Source organism: Corylus avellana, chromosome ca6 (genome assembly GCF_901000735.1).
Source record: "Corylus avellana chromosome ca6, CavTom2PMs-1.0".
Classification (NCBI taxonomy): Eukaryota; Viridiplantae; Streptophyta; class Magnoliopsida; order Fagales; family Betulaceae; genus Corylus; species Corylus avellana.
The window spans coordinates 7,180,119-7,194,665 of record NC_081546.1 but is presented as its reverse complement, the minus strand read 5'-3'; the positions used below and the strand labels follow the sequence as shown (position 1 = coordinate 7,194,665).

At 35.1% G+C, this 14,547-nt stretch overlaps 1 protein-coding gene across 1 annotated transcript; it reads left to right on the top strand.

The window, feature by feature from the left end:
• The first annotated feature begins 12,286 nt into the window (after positions 1 to 12,286).
• Positions 12,287 to 14,547, top strand: LOC132185102 (agamous-like MADS-box protein AGL104). The gene is made up of 9 exons (XM_059598921.1): positions 12,287 to 12,471; positions 12,897 to 12,950; positions 13,092 to 13,107; positions 13,217 to 13,278; positions 13,416 to 13,443; positions 13,520 to 13,581; positions 13,675 to 13,774; positions 13,866 to 13,916; positions 14,413 to 14,547. The coding sequence occupies exons 1-9, from the start codon at positions 12,287 to 12,289 to the stop codon at positions 14,545 to 14,547; spliced, it is 693 nt and encodes a 230-aa protein (XP_059454904.1).

Below are 14,547 nucleotides of genomic sequence, written 5' to 3'. Positions count from 1 at the left end.
AAAGGACACTAATACAAAGTTGTGATTAGAAAATAACCAGAAGATAAACAAAACTATAATATATTTAAATCAACAAATTATGTTCCCTAGCCTAACCGGGCTCATTCTATGGTATTTTGATATCAAGGCAGCTAACTAATTAATAGAAAGATCAGTTTGACATATAGCTAGGCTCAAGCTAATCATCATATCCTCAAACTTTCTGGCATTAACTACTTCTTATAATAAAATCAAATTTAAACTTTAAAGTAAGAAAATAGTCAATATATAATTCTTGAATTAGTTATAATAGCTATCTTTATCATCAGCATATTAGAGTAAGAGATGCACATTTGAACATCAAAGCTCTGCGTTAGTGGAGTTTCCCATTCACAAAAGATGGAGGTTGACTGAAGAGGACATGTACTATGTAGTTGGGTGGGTTGGTCTAAGGTTTCCCGGGGATGGCGGGGGAGAGAGAAATAATGTGTTTTTTTTGTTTTAAGGGAAATTATATCAAAACACTTTGGGTAAATGCGCCAAAATTTTTTTGTCCCTAAGTTTTTTTTTTTTTTTTTGATAATTTACGCCATTGATCAATCAAAATGCCCAGAAAATCCCTACCGTCAAATTTTTTTAACTGTCGTTAGATTGGTTGAAACATCCCGTTTTGCCACGTCAGTATAATAATTTTTTATTAATTTAATTTAAAAATTAAATAAATTTTTTTTAAAAAAAAAAAAAAATACAAGGGGTGACCGGAAGCCACCCCTGGCCACCCCAAACCACCGTGAGCCACCCCATGGGTGGTTAGGGGTGGCTCGCGAGATGATTCTAGAGATGGTATAGATTACACAAAAACATTTAGTCCTGTGATAAAACCTGCAACTATGAGATTGATTCTAGCATTAGCTGTTCATTACAATTGGTCTTTGAAACAAATTGATATATCAAATTATTTTTCTCCATGCACAACTTAGTGAAGAAGTTTTTATGGAACAACCAAGAGGTTTTGTTGATTCTCAATATCCTGATTCAGTTTGTAAACTTCACAAAGCCTTGTATGGCTTAAAACAGGCACCAAGAGCCTGGTTCCATAGATTTACTCAAGCTCTACTTGAACTCGGTTTCACATGATCATTTATGGATACTTCCTTATTTATGCTTCATAGAGATTCTCTTACCATTTTTGTGCTTATATATGTAGAAGATATCATCATAACTGGAAATGATCTATCCAGCATCAATGATCTCATCTCAAAACTGCAAATTAAATTCAAGTTGAAGGATTTGGGTAATTTGTCATACTTTTTGGGCATACATGTACATCATACTTCTACAGGTTTGTACCTTAATCAATCCAAATATATCATTGATCTTCTACATCGAGTTCACATGATAGGAGCTAAACCTTACTCTGCTCCATGCACTTCGGGCAAAAGATTGACTAAATTTGATGGTGAACCATTGGAAGATCAGTCCCTGTATAGGCATATTGTTGGTGCACTTCAATATTGTACTCTCACAAGACCAGACATATCATTCTCATTGAATCATCTTTGTTAGTTTTTACACTATCCTAATACAGCTCATTTCACTGCAATTAAGAGAGTATTAAGATATCTCAAGGGAACTCCAGATTATGGCTTATCTTTCACTAAGGGACCTTTTCAGCTAGAAGCATTTTGTAACTCTGATTAGGCTGGTGATCCAATTTACCGAAGGTCCACAACTGGTTATGGTGTCTTTCTCGGCAATTGCTTAATCTCTTGGCAATCCAAAAAGCAACCAACTGTATCTCGTTCAAGCACAAAGGCTGATTATAGATCTATGGTCATTGCCATTGTTGAGCTATATTGGTTATGCATGCTTCTCAAGGAGTTGTGAGCCTCTTTTCTCTCCATCATAGCTCTGGTGTGACAATCTTGGAGCCATTGCATTGGCATCTAATCCTATCTATCATGCTCCAACAAAGCATATAGCTGTAGATTATCACTTCATTAGAAAAAAAGGCTATGCACAAGGATATTGTGATTCAGTTTATTTCCACTATTGATCAATGTATTGACATCTTCACGAAGGGATTGACTTCTACTCGGTTTCTAAAATTGCGTGACAAACTCAGGATTCTTCCTCCTCCCATGAGTTTGAGGGGGTCTGTTAAGGAGTCTGCTGAGTCTGCTACTACTCAAGATAATAAGAGCGCTCGATCACATACTTCAGAGCGATCGAGCGTAGTACCAGAGAGTTCCAAAGTACAAAACCTTTCCGAGTGCGATCGAGCGCAATCACTAGGGCGCTCGATCGCAGTATCAGAGAGTAGCAGTTCAAAACCATTCTGAGTGCGATTGAGCGCAATCACTAGGGCACTGGATCGCAGTGCCAGAGCACAACACTAGCCGCCATAAACTTCCCACTCCTACTAGGACTCTTACTTATCTCTTGTAAGAGTAACTTGTTTGTATCACATCTCTTTTGATTGATTGTAATTATCCTCTTGTATTATCTCTTCTCTTTTGATTAATTGTAATTATCCTCTTGTATTATTTAGATCACATCAATGATTATCTTGTTAGCTTAATATGATTGAAAATTCTAAAAACGACTCCAAATGACACCTATTCAAATGTCTAGGTGTTTCACAAAGATTATGCGGAATAAGATCTATCCTAACAGTTAATATTCAACCAAATACAGATATGTAATGAACATTCAAGAACACAGATATTTGGTTACGAAGATGAAACCATTTAGAGAACTCTTTAAATGTAAAACCTCTCCGGAGCAGCCAAACCCAGGAAATCAATCCACTATAAGAAGAATAAGGAATACAAGAAGAATTACAAAACCTTTGACTCTTCCTTGTACACGACAAGTGACCCACTTGATTCTACCACAGTAGCCCTTTCCAGAACATCTGGCACAATTCTTCTATATGATTTCCTTTTACCGGAACTTCAATAGACTTCTCAACCGTAGATTTATCAAAGGAAATAACTAAAACTCTAAAAGATTCAATTTAACGCTCACCACATATAATCTCTCTTAGCACAGCCTCCGACGAACTCTCTGGGGGTGAAAATTCATGCCTCTCTCTTCTATAATGATGTATATATATCAGTACATCAAACCCTAGACCTGGGCCCACTAAAAACATTTTTTGGGCATAATAGGTACGAGGTGTCCAGACAGGTTAATAGGCTATCTAGACACGACCTTGCGGAGCAAAAATAAGGTTTCTGGAATTGCAGTCCGGACACGGTGAAGGCCGGTCCGGACCCGGCATGCAATGAGTGAAACAGCATTCTAAAAATGTTGTCCAGTCTTGATCAACAGCTCCGATCGATGGGCGTTTGTGGTCCGATTGAACTGAAATTTTGTAGAGACGTTCATGACACATGAATCTACATTATGAACGGTGGAGATTTGATTCTGAGCATTCTATCTCAGTGTTTGAGCCTGTGAACAGTAGCCTCTGCATTTTGGAACTGAATTAAGCTAACACAAGAACTAACAAACTCCCCATTTGGCAATTCAATGATAAAACCAAAATGCCGAGCCAATCCCATCATCTCCCAAGGCATATGTGGAATAGGAATACAGAAATAAAACTCATGATCAAAAAAATAACGTAGAATGCAAGATCATGAACACACATCACCAAAAACTCCCATTCAACATATGACTCAATAATCAACAAGAAGCTAAAAAAGCAAAACATGTTTCTCCCCCTCAAAAGTCAAATGAACACACATGATATACACATCAATGACTCATGTACTGCACAATAAATATTCCAAACATGCTCAAAATATGCAAAATATACATGAGACTAGAAATGGCAAGAAACTCATATTGCTTAACCCAAGCAAAAAAAAATGTTTTATTCAACCCATACTTGTGTGGTGTGTGTGTAAGCCATCCAAAGAGAAAAATTTTTAACTTACAAAATGAGGATAAAGTTTCACCACCATGAGGTTTTGACAAGTATATCAAATCAAAAGTCAAACCTTATCATACTAGGGCCTAGCCACTCTCATCCTATACATTTCTCTTTGTAAAACATTTTGCGCAAGTTTGACACAGTGAAATAAATTCCTTTTGGAATATGATCTTTTGATTTCATTTGTTTCACTATTTTGTTTATTTTTCTCTTTGAGAAAGTATCCTTAAACTTTTGATGCTTATCACAAAAGAGAAAGCAGGAATTTTTAAGCCTTAGGTTCAACTAGCATATGGTCAATTTGAAAAATATGACTAGTCAAAAACCTCATATGGTTACCTAACAGACCTCACAAATAAAGTGAAACAAAACCTCAATTTAAGTTTAAATGTGCACAAAGGATAAAGCATAGGCAAAATGTATCGCATAAGCTCAGGCTTTAGGAAACCACAAAAACAAGTCCATTGATACAAATTTTCATCTTATGCATATTAAGAACATTCCAAGACGCAAGGAATTAAATCCATAAAAGCAACATGAGAAATTAATGGACTATCTAGGTGCATAAGACAAAAGAAAGAAAAGAAAAACAATCAAAGTAACATATTTTTGTCTTTTTGAAATTTTTCACAAAAGAAATGCACATAAACGAAAAACAAATGCAAAACAAATAAAAATGCAATGCAAAAAAAAAAAAAAACATGCTCTAGGATTTTCAAAAATAAGTAACAATTCCTCGACATGTTATTTACTCACCTAAATTTAGGTGAGATCACTACCACTCTCCCTCAATGGGTGAATGGTATCAACCTTCTTAATCCAAACTTTCTTCATATTGGGGACAAATGTGCAACTATTGTCCAAATCATTTAACTGGGTGATAACACCCCTTAGCATGTTGAATAATTCCTCATGACTATTCCTAGAACAAAAATAATCTCTTTTTGACTCATGATTATTCAACTGAAGACAATTAGGGCAAATATGCCCAATCTTACCACAGTGATGACATGTAGGAATGAACCTTTGAGAAGGTTGGTTCCTTGCACGGTAAACAAAGTTGGAGTTGCTTCTAGGTAAAAAGTGTTCAACACGAGAGTACTTACCTTTCTTACCCTTCTTACCTCTTGAGGTCGTAGCAGCTGTTTTCTTCTTTTTCTTTAAGACTACTTTTCCTCTTCCTCTTGAGGATTGAACATCAACTAGCTTATCTTTATCCAATGGCTCTTCCAAGTTTTCTGTTTCAACAAAAACTTTCTTGGAAGAAGAAGCAAGGTTAGAGGAAGGAGCAATAATCTTGTCAAAATCAATCACAGGTTTATCACAAGTAGATTTTTGGGTATGCAAAATTTTGTCAAGATCATCATTAGAGAATTTTTCCAAAAGAGTTTTGGACTCCTTTAATTCATTCTCTAATGACTCAACTTTATTAGCAAGATCATGATTTTCATATTTCAATGTTTTACACAAATCAAGATAATCACCCAATTCACCAATTAACTCATCTTTATCATGTTCAGCCTCTTTGAGTTTCTTTAGATTCTTAGAATTAATAACATGTAGCTAAGAGAATTTCACAAACAACAAATTATACTTGAAGATCAAATTCATTATCAGAATCATAATCAAAATAATACTGTTTATCAGAAGACATAATAGTTTCACAAAACGTATTATCAACAGTTTCGAAACAATCAAAAGTTTAGGACATCTAGAAAGTATATAAGATCACACTCAGGAATTTAATCATTTGACAGAGTGAACCCGCTCTGATACCAATTGAAAATTCTAAAAACGACTCCAAATGACACATATTCAAATGTCTAGATGTTTCACAAAGATTATACGGAATAAGATCTATCCTAACAGCTAATATTCAACCAAATACAGATATGTAATGAACATTCAAGAACACAGATATTTGGTTACGAAGAGAAAACCATTTAGAGAACTCTCTAAATGTAAAACCTTTCCGAGGCAGCCAAACCCAGGAAATCAATCCACTATAAGTAGAATAAGGAATACAAGAAGAATTACAAAACCTTTGACTCTTCCTTGTACACAACAAGCGACCCACTTGACTTCTACCGCAGTAGCCCTTTCCAGAACATCTTGCACAATTCTTCTATATGATTTCCTTTTACCGGAACTCCGATAGACTTCTCAACCGTAGATTTATCAAAGGGAATAACTAAAACTCTAAGCAATTCAATTTAACACTCACCACATATAATCTCTCTTAGCACAGCCTCTGACGAACTCTCTGGGGGTGAAAATTCTTGCCTCTCTCTTCTGTAATGATGTATATATATCAGTACATCAAACCCTAGACCTGGGCCCACTAAAAAAATGTTTTTGGGCATAATAGGTACGGGGTGTCCGGACAGGTTAATGAGTTGTCCGGACACGGCCTTGTGGAGCAAAAATAAGGTTTCTGGAATTGCGGTCCGGACACGGGGAAGGCCGGTCCGGACCCGACATGCAATGAGTGAAACAGCATTCTGAAAATGTTGTCCAATCTTGATCAATAACTCTGATCGATGGGCGTTTGTGGTCCGATTGAGCTGAAATTTTGTAGCGACATTCATGACACATGAATCTACATTATGAACGGTGGAGATTTGATTCTGAGCATTCTATATTAGTGTTTGAGCCCATGAACAGTAACCTCTGCATTTTGGAACTGAATTAAGCCAACACAAGAACTAACAATGATCAACTACAATTGTAACTCTTCTCTATTTAAGCTCAATGAGAAAGTAGCAAATATCATTCTGGCCAAATTCCCTTCTCTTTATAATATTTTATTGGGTGATGGACCCTATTAAGTCCAAAACCGGAAAGATGAAGGCCAACCACTCTGTTGGCAGGCTTGTTGCAGACAACTCCAGACCAATTGCATAGGGATAAGTTTTGGTCCCAAGAAGACAGAGGGTTGGGAGGCTCCAGGCTTATGGTGGACTTGAATGAGATTAAGGATTCCTTGTCTGTAACAATACTTAGAGTGGCTGACTCTAAGGCAAGAAAAATGGAGTTGAAATAATATATGAGAAGGTAGAAGAAGGCAGACGAAAGTATTAGATGGGAAGGGAGAGCCATGCTGGTTTTATTTTTCAGTTGGATAGAAGAGAGGACTTAATCTGTACGTACGTCCCTTTGAAGCACAAAAGATGTGTATTTATAAGATTCCGGCTGCGCGTTAAAATGTGCTGCTCTTGATGGGGATCGACATCACGGGGCCTTCATGGATCTTACAATTTGTGTATATACGACTCCAAGCGTGGAGTCTTCGCTGAATGTAGCAGCAGTAGATGGTTAAGGGCTTGTGCCTAATTTATCTATTTTCCAGATCAATAAAGACTAAAATCTAATTTTCAAGCCACTGTCAATATTATCCAACCAAGAAATCCTGCAAAAAGTCCTTGAGTCCATGATCCACGAAAACTGTAATCGCTTAAATATTTGTTGACAAAATGGTCTATGCTCACATTGTCGGGAAAAGCCGAAAGGACTTACCAAAAAAAATAAATAAATAATTAGATAAGTAAAAAAAAATACAAATCTGCAACACATATATAAAAATAGAAAATTATAGAATTTAAAAATTAAAAAATTAAAAAATTAAAAAGAAAATTCAATTTGGACAACAATCCAACCATCGCTTTTAAAGATGATTCTCGAAGGCAAAGAAGACAACAAAAACTGTTGCCAATAAAGTTTGTAGCAAGAATGGAAACTAACAGCTTGTGACTAATTTATCCAATTTTCAAAATAAATAAGATAAAAATCTAATTTTCAAGCAATTATCAATATCAGTTAAATTTATCTCTTGGTATATAAACTTAAGCTTTAGTAATATAACATAATATATATTAAAGCTAAAGGTTTTAAGTTCAAACTGTAACACCGTCATTTCACTATAAAAAAATTGTTATTTTAGTGACGTGTCTACAATAACATCTTTTTTTTTTTAACACGTCGCTATTTAGTGACATGTTAATTTTTAACACATCACTAAATAGTGACATGAATGATAGTAAATTAAATGAGCCTTCATTTGTTAACTTGGAATGCACCATATCTTGGACATCAATTAGATGTTCTGCATATTCTCTATTTGTCAAGATATATAGTAGCTGTCCTTTTCTCCCTTACAGGAATAACTGCAGCTGGGTCTTCATTTGGTAATTGAGACTAGACCACATTGGGATCTTTATTTGGTGAATTTGCTTCAAAGTTGACAGTTGCAAGGGCAATGATGACGTTATTCACTTTAACATGTTTTATCTCTCTCAACCTAACGTACAGTTGTAGAGAGAAGATATTGCTTGTCCATCTATCATTTTAAATTTGTACGCTATACGAATGATTCGAATATTGGTGAGATAATGCAAAGACCATGGAATCCTTTGTGTGAATTTATTGCTGTAGAAATTGAAAACTAAAAGGTTTGGGAGTTTATTCCCAACATCTCCAGGAATCTCACCCCATAGTTGGTTTGAAGCTAAGGCCAACGAAACAAGGGAGGATATGTTGTATACGAATGGAGGAATGGTGCTAGACAAATGATTGATGGTAAAATCAAGTACCTTCAAATTTTGAAGGCAGCCAAAGTCACTAGGTATGACACCATGCACTAAGATTATTGGTGCCCAAATTTAAAATGATGAGTGAGGAAAGTGAAAGATAAAAACTAGTTTACGAACTAGTCATCTCTCTATCTCTCTTTTATTACTAAAAGACAAAGAACAAATAATTAGACTAGAGGAGAGTGGAGGAATTCTTCATATTTCACTCATATAAAAAAACATCTTAAGAAGCCTATAAATATAGGCATACAAAGACTAACTTACAAGACTTTTCTTCTCCTTATTTATTGCAATAAATAACAAAAAAAATCCTCTAGATTAAGACTTCAGTTGAGAACTAAAAAAACACACCAGTTTAGGCCCTTATTAATTAAAAGAACTTATGACTTCTATAGTTTAATTTTAAAAAAAAAAATAAAAAAAAAAAACTCTCTTGTTTTGATTTGTCGAACTTCCAACAGAAAGGTTACCTATGGCTGGCGGAATTGCACCATATAGATGGTTTCCTCCCAACTTCAAGGCTTGGAACTTCACCAAGTTGCCAAGCTCTTCTGGTACTCTTCATGTAATCTTGTTTGCCATCAAGTTGAGGGTCTGGAGTTGGGTTAGTTGGCTTATATTTGAGGGCAGCACACCTTCTATGCTGTTGAAGCTCATGTACCAATTGGCTTATATTTGACGGTAGCACACCTTCTATGTTGTTGAAGCTAATCATGTTCAGAACTCTCAAACGGAAAAGATTGACAATTTAAGTAGGAAGCTTTCCTGTATATTGGTTATTTTGGAGTTAAAGGGAACGGAGGAATGAGAGATTGTTGAATAATAAACTTAATTTTAACAATATTTATTTGAGCTTTTTTCATTTCATATTCTTATATGTTATATGTTACCGTTAGGTTTTAGGTTGGCTAATTCAGTGTCCAAAAGTGTAATCTATTCTCATTAATTTGAAGCTCCGTTTGCTAGAGCGCTCGTTGGCGTCCTAACGGCTGCGTCATATAATAAAATTCGAGAGCTCCGTTCGCAACACATTCACTAGACCATCCGAACGTGATGTGTTCCATAGTAAAACCCGAGAGCTTCATTCGTTAGGCATTCACAGAGGCATCTGAACGGTAGTTCAATAGTAAAACCCAATGCTACTATGGGTGGCTAAATGATGCAACGTGACTTAGTAGGCTGCAGCGAAGAACAACAATAAAGCAGTAGATAACTAATTCTAGATCTTAAGTCTATCAATGATCTAAGAATTCTTCTAAAAACAATAGATACTCTCTAAAGTTTAAAGGAAAAGATGAATAAATTCAACTCTAAGTATTCTCATTAATCAAAATCAATAATAAACAACAAATATTTTCTCTGAAGGCTATAAGCTCATATTTATAGTCCACAATCCTAAACATAATAAAATATGATATAAATACCCCCAAAACCCTAAACCTAATAAAATAATGAAATATTGACTCTCAAAACACTAATCCTACTAAAACAAGGAAATAAAGACGGCTTAATTTAATTTAAAACGCGGAATATAACATAAGCAGCTCCATGTGCAATCAATCATAGGTACAAAGGCGATCGATCGCACAACCAGGGGCCTGGTGCGCAAGTGTCTAGAAGTGCGCTCGATCGCAGACATATGTGCGCTCGATCGCACTTCTAGGGGACCTGCGATCTGCATCACTAAGCCACCCCCGAAGCTCAAATTAGACAGGGGTGGCTTAGCCACCCCCTTAAACCGGTCAGGGGTGGCCAATCCACGCCCCAAGCAGTGCGGTGTGGATCAGCCATCCCCAAAGGTCAGTCCGGCCACCCCCTAAATATTTATATATTTTAAAATTGTTTATTTATAATTTTTACTAGTTAATTAAGTTGAAAATTTGTTAGTTAAGTTGAAATTTTTTAATTTGAATTGAATTGAGTTTAAAAAGCTACCAAACATAAATTTAGAAAAGAATTGAGTTGAGTTGAGTAAAATATGTTTCCCAAACAAGCCCAACTTCAAGTCGAATAGCCAACGTACTAGTCTAAACAATACATTCTCTAACGAAATATTTTGTTTTACGTATATTTATTTATTTAATTTCTCCATAACATAATTATTCATTTATTATATGGACACGAACGTATCACAAAAATGTTGTTATTCTCATATCAGGTTACACGTATTACTCGTATGTCTATCTGTGTATTTCCCATCCACAAACTCATTTCTATAATTATCACCCACAAAATATATAAAGTTATATGTCTATTTTTTTTCTTTTCTGTTTTTTCTAAGCATCTCACAGGGTTTCTGATGTGGAGCATTATATATAAAATGGTTGGAGCCATATCTGGGCAGGGAGGGGTTCACACGTGCGACCTCGCGGGATGGGCTCCCTGGGAGTGAGTGCAGATCACTCAAAGTTCGAAGAAAACAAGAAAACGAAGACACGTGGCAATCGCTAAGACTTTTGGCAGTGTGATCGTCCTCGTCTATCACGCCCAAAACCACAAGTGAAACATCACACTCTATGTGCTACCTGGGACCCTCACACCCTCGATAATATCAGGTTATAAACCAGAAAGATGCCCTCTGCTTCTCATGCACCATAAATTGTTGATGCTATTTTTTTTTTTTTTTTTTTTTGGATTTTGATTATAGTGATTTAAGTAGAAAATATGAAATATTTTATACAAAACTTACATGTTTAAATAAGCAGTTGGGTAGCTCTCAATTTACATTAATTAATTAATTAAGATCTTCATAGTAATTAGAACAAATAATTATAGTAGATCTTTAACGAAATTATTAATAAAAGAAAAAGGTTTCAAAACTTCAGTTAGAATGCGTTAAAGGGAATTGATATGATTGGCATTTGGCAGCCACTTGTTGTCATGAGATTCCAATTGCATGCATGGTGCTTCAAACCAATCCAGTGCCTTCGGGAATGAGAAAGATGATTTGTTATATAATTATCAATTTCCACCATTTACTCCACTGTAATTACCAAACAAAAATATGCTATTTGTTAGCAATAAATAACAAACCGTAAGAATTCATAATGCGAAAATAATAAATCGGAATAATAAGATAGAGATGACACAAAGATATAAACTACTGCACTCAAAATTAATGCATAACACAAATAATTAGGACACTTTTTTATAATTTTTTTTCTTATGAATACTTTTTTTTATAATTTTACGTCAATTTATATTATGGTACCACATTATAATTAATTTCACCGCGATAGGTCGAATTAAGATTTAATTATATATATAATCTTACACTTATACATTGACATGACCTTGAACACGAACCCAATACAAAGTACAAGGTAAGGTCATTTAATTAAATAAGTCGAACAAATTGACTTATCTAGCATTATAGCCATGGCTCAATATACGTAACTCCACACACAAATACGAATTATTGTCAATAATCATCATGATATCATCATCGGAATGAGCCCAAAACACTTAGCTGTAAATTCAGAGAACTTACAAAACCATCTTTAATCCAGATCCCCCCAAGTAAGTCTTACACCGTCGCACCTCTCTCTCTCTCTCTCGTCATCTCTATGAATGGCCTGACAGTGACAAATTAAACCCATCGCCTCTGCTTTTCTTCCGCCTTCCTCCTGATCTCAATGTTCTTCCTACCTTTCTAACTTCATTTTCTTCTGCAAGTTTCCAAAGAGTATTCACGTGGGTTTCACTAAATATCTTCAGCAATACGTGAGACAGCGAAAGAGAGAGGCAAGAAGGTCAAGAAACAAAGAATAGAGAGATGGGGAGAGTGAAGCTTCAGATTAAGAGGATTGAGAACACAACAAATAGGCAGGTCACTTTCTCAAAAAGGAGAAACGGACTTATCAAAAAAGCTTATGAACTTTCTGTTCTCTGTGATGTTGATGTAGCTCTCATCATGTTTTCCCCATCAGGAAGACTGTGTCACTTTTCAGGAAACAAGAGGTCTGCTTATTATAATTGGCTAATAATCTCATTAACTTTCTCTTCTCTGTCATGTTGCTTAATTTCTCTCTAAATTTTATTTTTCTACCATCAAATATATATCTCTGTGATGTTGCTTTCTCTGTTGTGTTCTCTTAGTTAGGTATGTGTAATCTAAATTATATTATATATTCATCCACTCAGTTTAACTAAAACGATCTGTTTTTTTTTTTTTTTTTTTTTGAGTAATGCTACAAGTCTCTCTTATGTCGCTCTCGTGTCCCTTCAAGAATGGGTTGACTTTTAAAATCACCCTCAGACTTGTGATTGATCACTATTGGATTTTGATCGAATAGTAATTTTAAAAGCTACTTTATTTTTGGAAGAATACAATTAGAATAACACAATAGAGACTTATAGAATTACTTGTTTTTTGTCTGCTGAAGCATTGAAGAGATTTTGAAACGGTATGTTAATCATCCTGAGAATGAGCGAGGAAGGTAAGGAGATGTTGCATGATTCTCATAGTTTAAAGTCACTAAAACTATATATGCCCTGTTGGTGTTAATTAATGGTGATTTTTTCTTTCCCTTTTCTGGAATTCTTCGATGGTTCTTTTCACTTTCCATGCAATTTCAAAGGCTGCACAACCAAGAGGTAACCACTCTCTAAATATGCCCAGAAGAAGAAAATACAATATAAACCTTCAACATATTGTTTTAAGTTTAAGAATTTTTTTTAAAAAAAAAAAAAAAAAAATTTGCAGTATCTCCGAAGGGTTCTTGGTAAGCTAAAGGGTGAAGCAGATCGAACCTATCAAGAAGCCAGGTTTGCCTTTTCCAACAACCTCTGACTTCTGAGTTTATTCTTGATGATTTTGTTCCCTAGTACTGCTGATATTGATGTTAGGGTAATTTATTTTTAACCTACTTTAAATTGTTACTGCTGTCCTGTGAATTAAGCAGCCCAGCGAGTAGTAATTCTCAACTCGAGGTAATTTTCGTTGAGTAAATAATTGGTTGTCATCATCATTCTTCACTGTTGAGAACAATTATACTCGGACATGCAGGAGATTCAACAAGAAATCCTTAGCTGTAAATCCCAGTTGGAAGATATGGAGAACCGACTAAGGTATATATATATCCACTTATTTTCATCTACCAATGAATGTAAAACCCTAATTTCTGTAGTTGTAGATCATTAATGTTATCTTCTTTTTGGTAGAATATTTGAAGGAGATCCTTTGGAAATCACGACATTGTACGAGGCTGAGGTTCGGGAGCAAATCCTTAAAGAAACTTTGAGACGTGTGCATATGCGCAAGGTATTATAAGATCCCACTACCCACTTGCTTATATTTTTCTTCCATCTACCTCTGATTTATATCCTATAACTTCTGAGAAATTATGGAACAGCAAGTTTTGGAGGAAAGGTTCAGTTCTTCTGGAGCACCGCCGACTTCAGAGGTATGTACATAACTCAAACCATCTTGGCATAAATAAGGGAAAAAGATGGAAAATAACATGCAAAGAGATCTCGATTTACACAAGGTGAATTAAAAACGACATATTTTGCATATAACTAGGAGTAAAAAACCATGTGACGGGTCGTTCAGTAGCTTCAAAGAAATTTTAATGTGGTTTGACATGCACTAAAATAAGAGTTTGACTCCCGATCCAAATGGAAATATTTAATTTTATTATATTAGTTGTTTTGAGTTTTACTGATGCCCTAATAAAGTTAGGTCAGATTATGATTCAGTCATACGCTTACAATTTTTACCATCTAGATCAATTTTATACGGCTCTTATCAGGCAAGTATTATTATAATCATACCTAACTAGAATTTATAACTATAGTTAATCTTTTCAACTTGCCTTTTTCAATTTCTTTTTTTAAAAAAAAAAAAAACAAAAAACTAGGAGTGAAAAATCTATGTAATTTTCGTGCTAATGTGATTAGGTGCAAACGCCTTCAACGCTGGATTGGCTTCCTGAAAAAGACCCACAAGTCCAGATCCTGAATTTTTTGGATTCGAATGGCCTTCTTCCGCTGAGGTGCTTGCATGTATTGGATTTGGCAACAAAATCTTATTAA

What these genes read in the sequence shown, in the direction of transcription:
- LOC132185102 (XM_059598921.1), top strand. Translation starts at nt 12,287, where the DNA reads ATGGGGAGAGTGAAGCTTCAGATTAAGAGGATTGAGAACACAACAAAT. An exon ending in CGAACCTATCAAGAAGCCAG is followed by an intron (nt 13,279 to 13,415) that starts GTTTGCCTTTTC and finishes TGAATTAAGCAG; the next exon opens with CCCAGCGAGTAGTAATTCTC. An exon ending in GAGCACCGCCGACTTCAGAG is followed by an intron (nt 13,917 to 14,412) that starts GTATGTACATAA and finishes TAATGTGATTAG; the next exon opens with GTGCAAACGCCTTCAACGCT.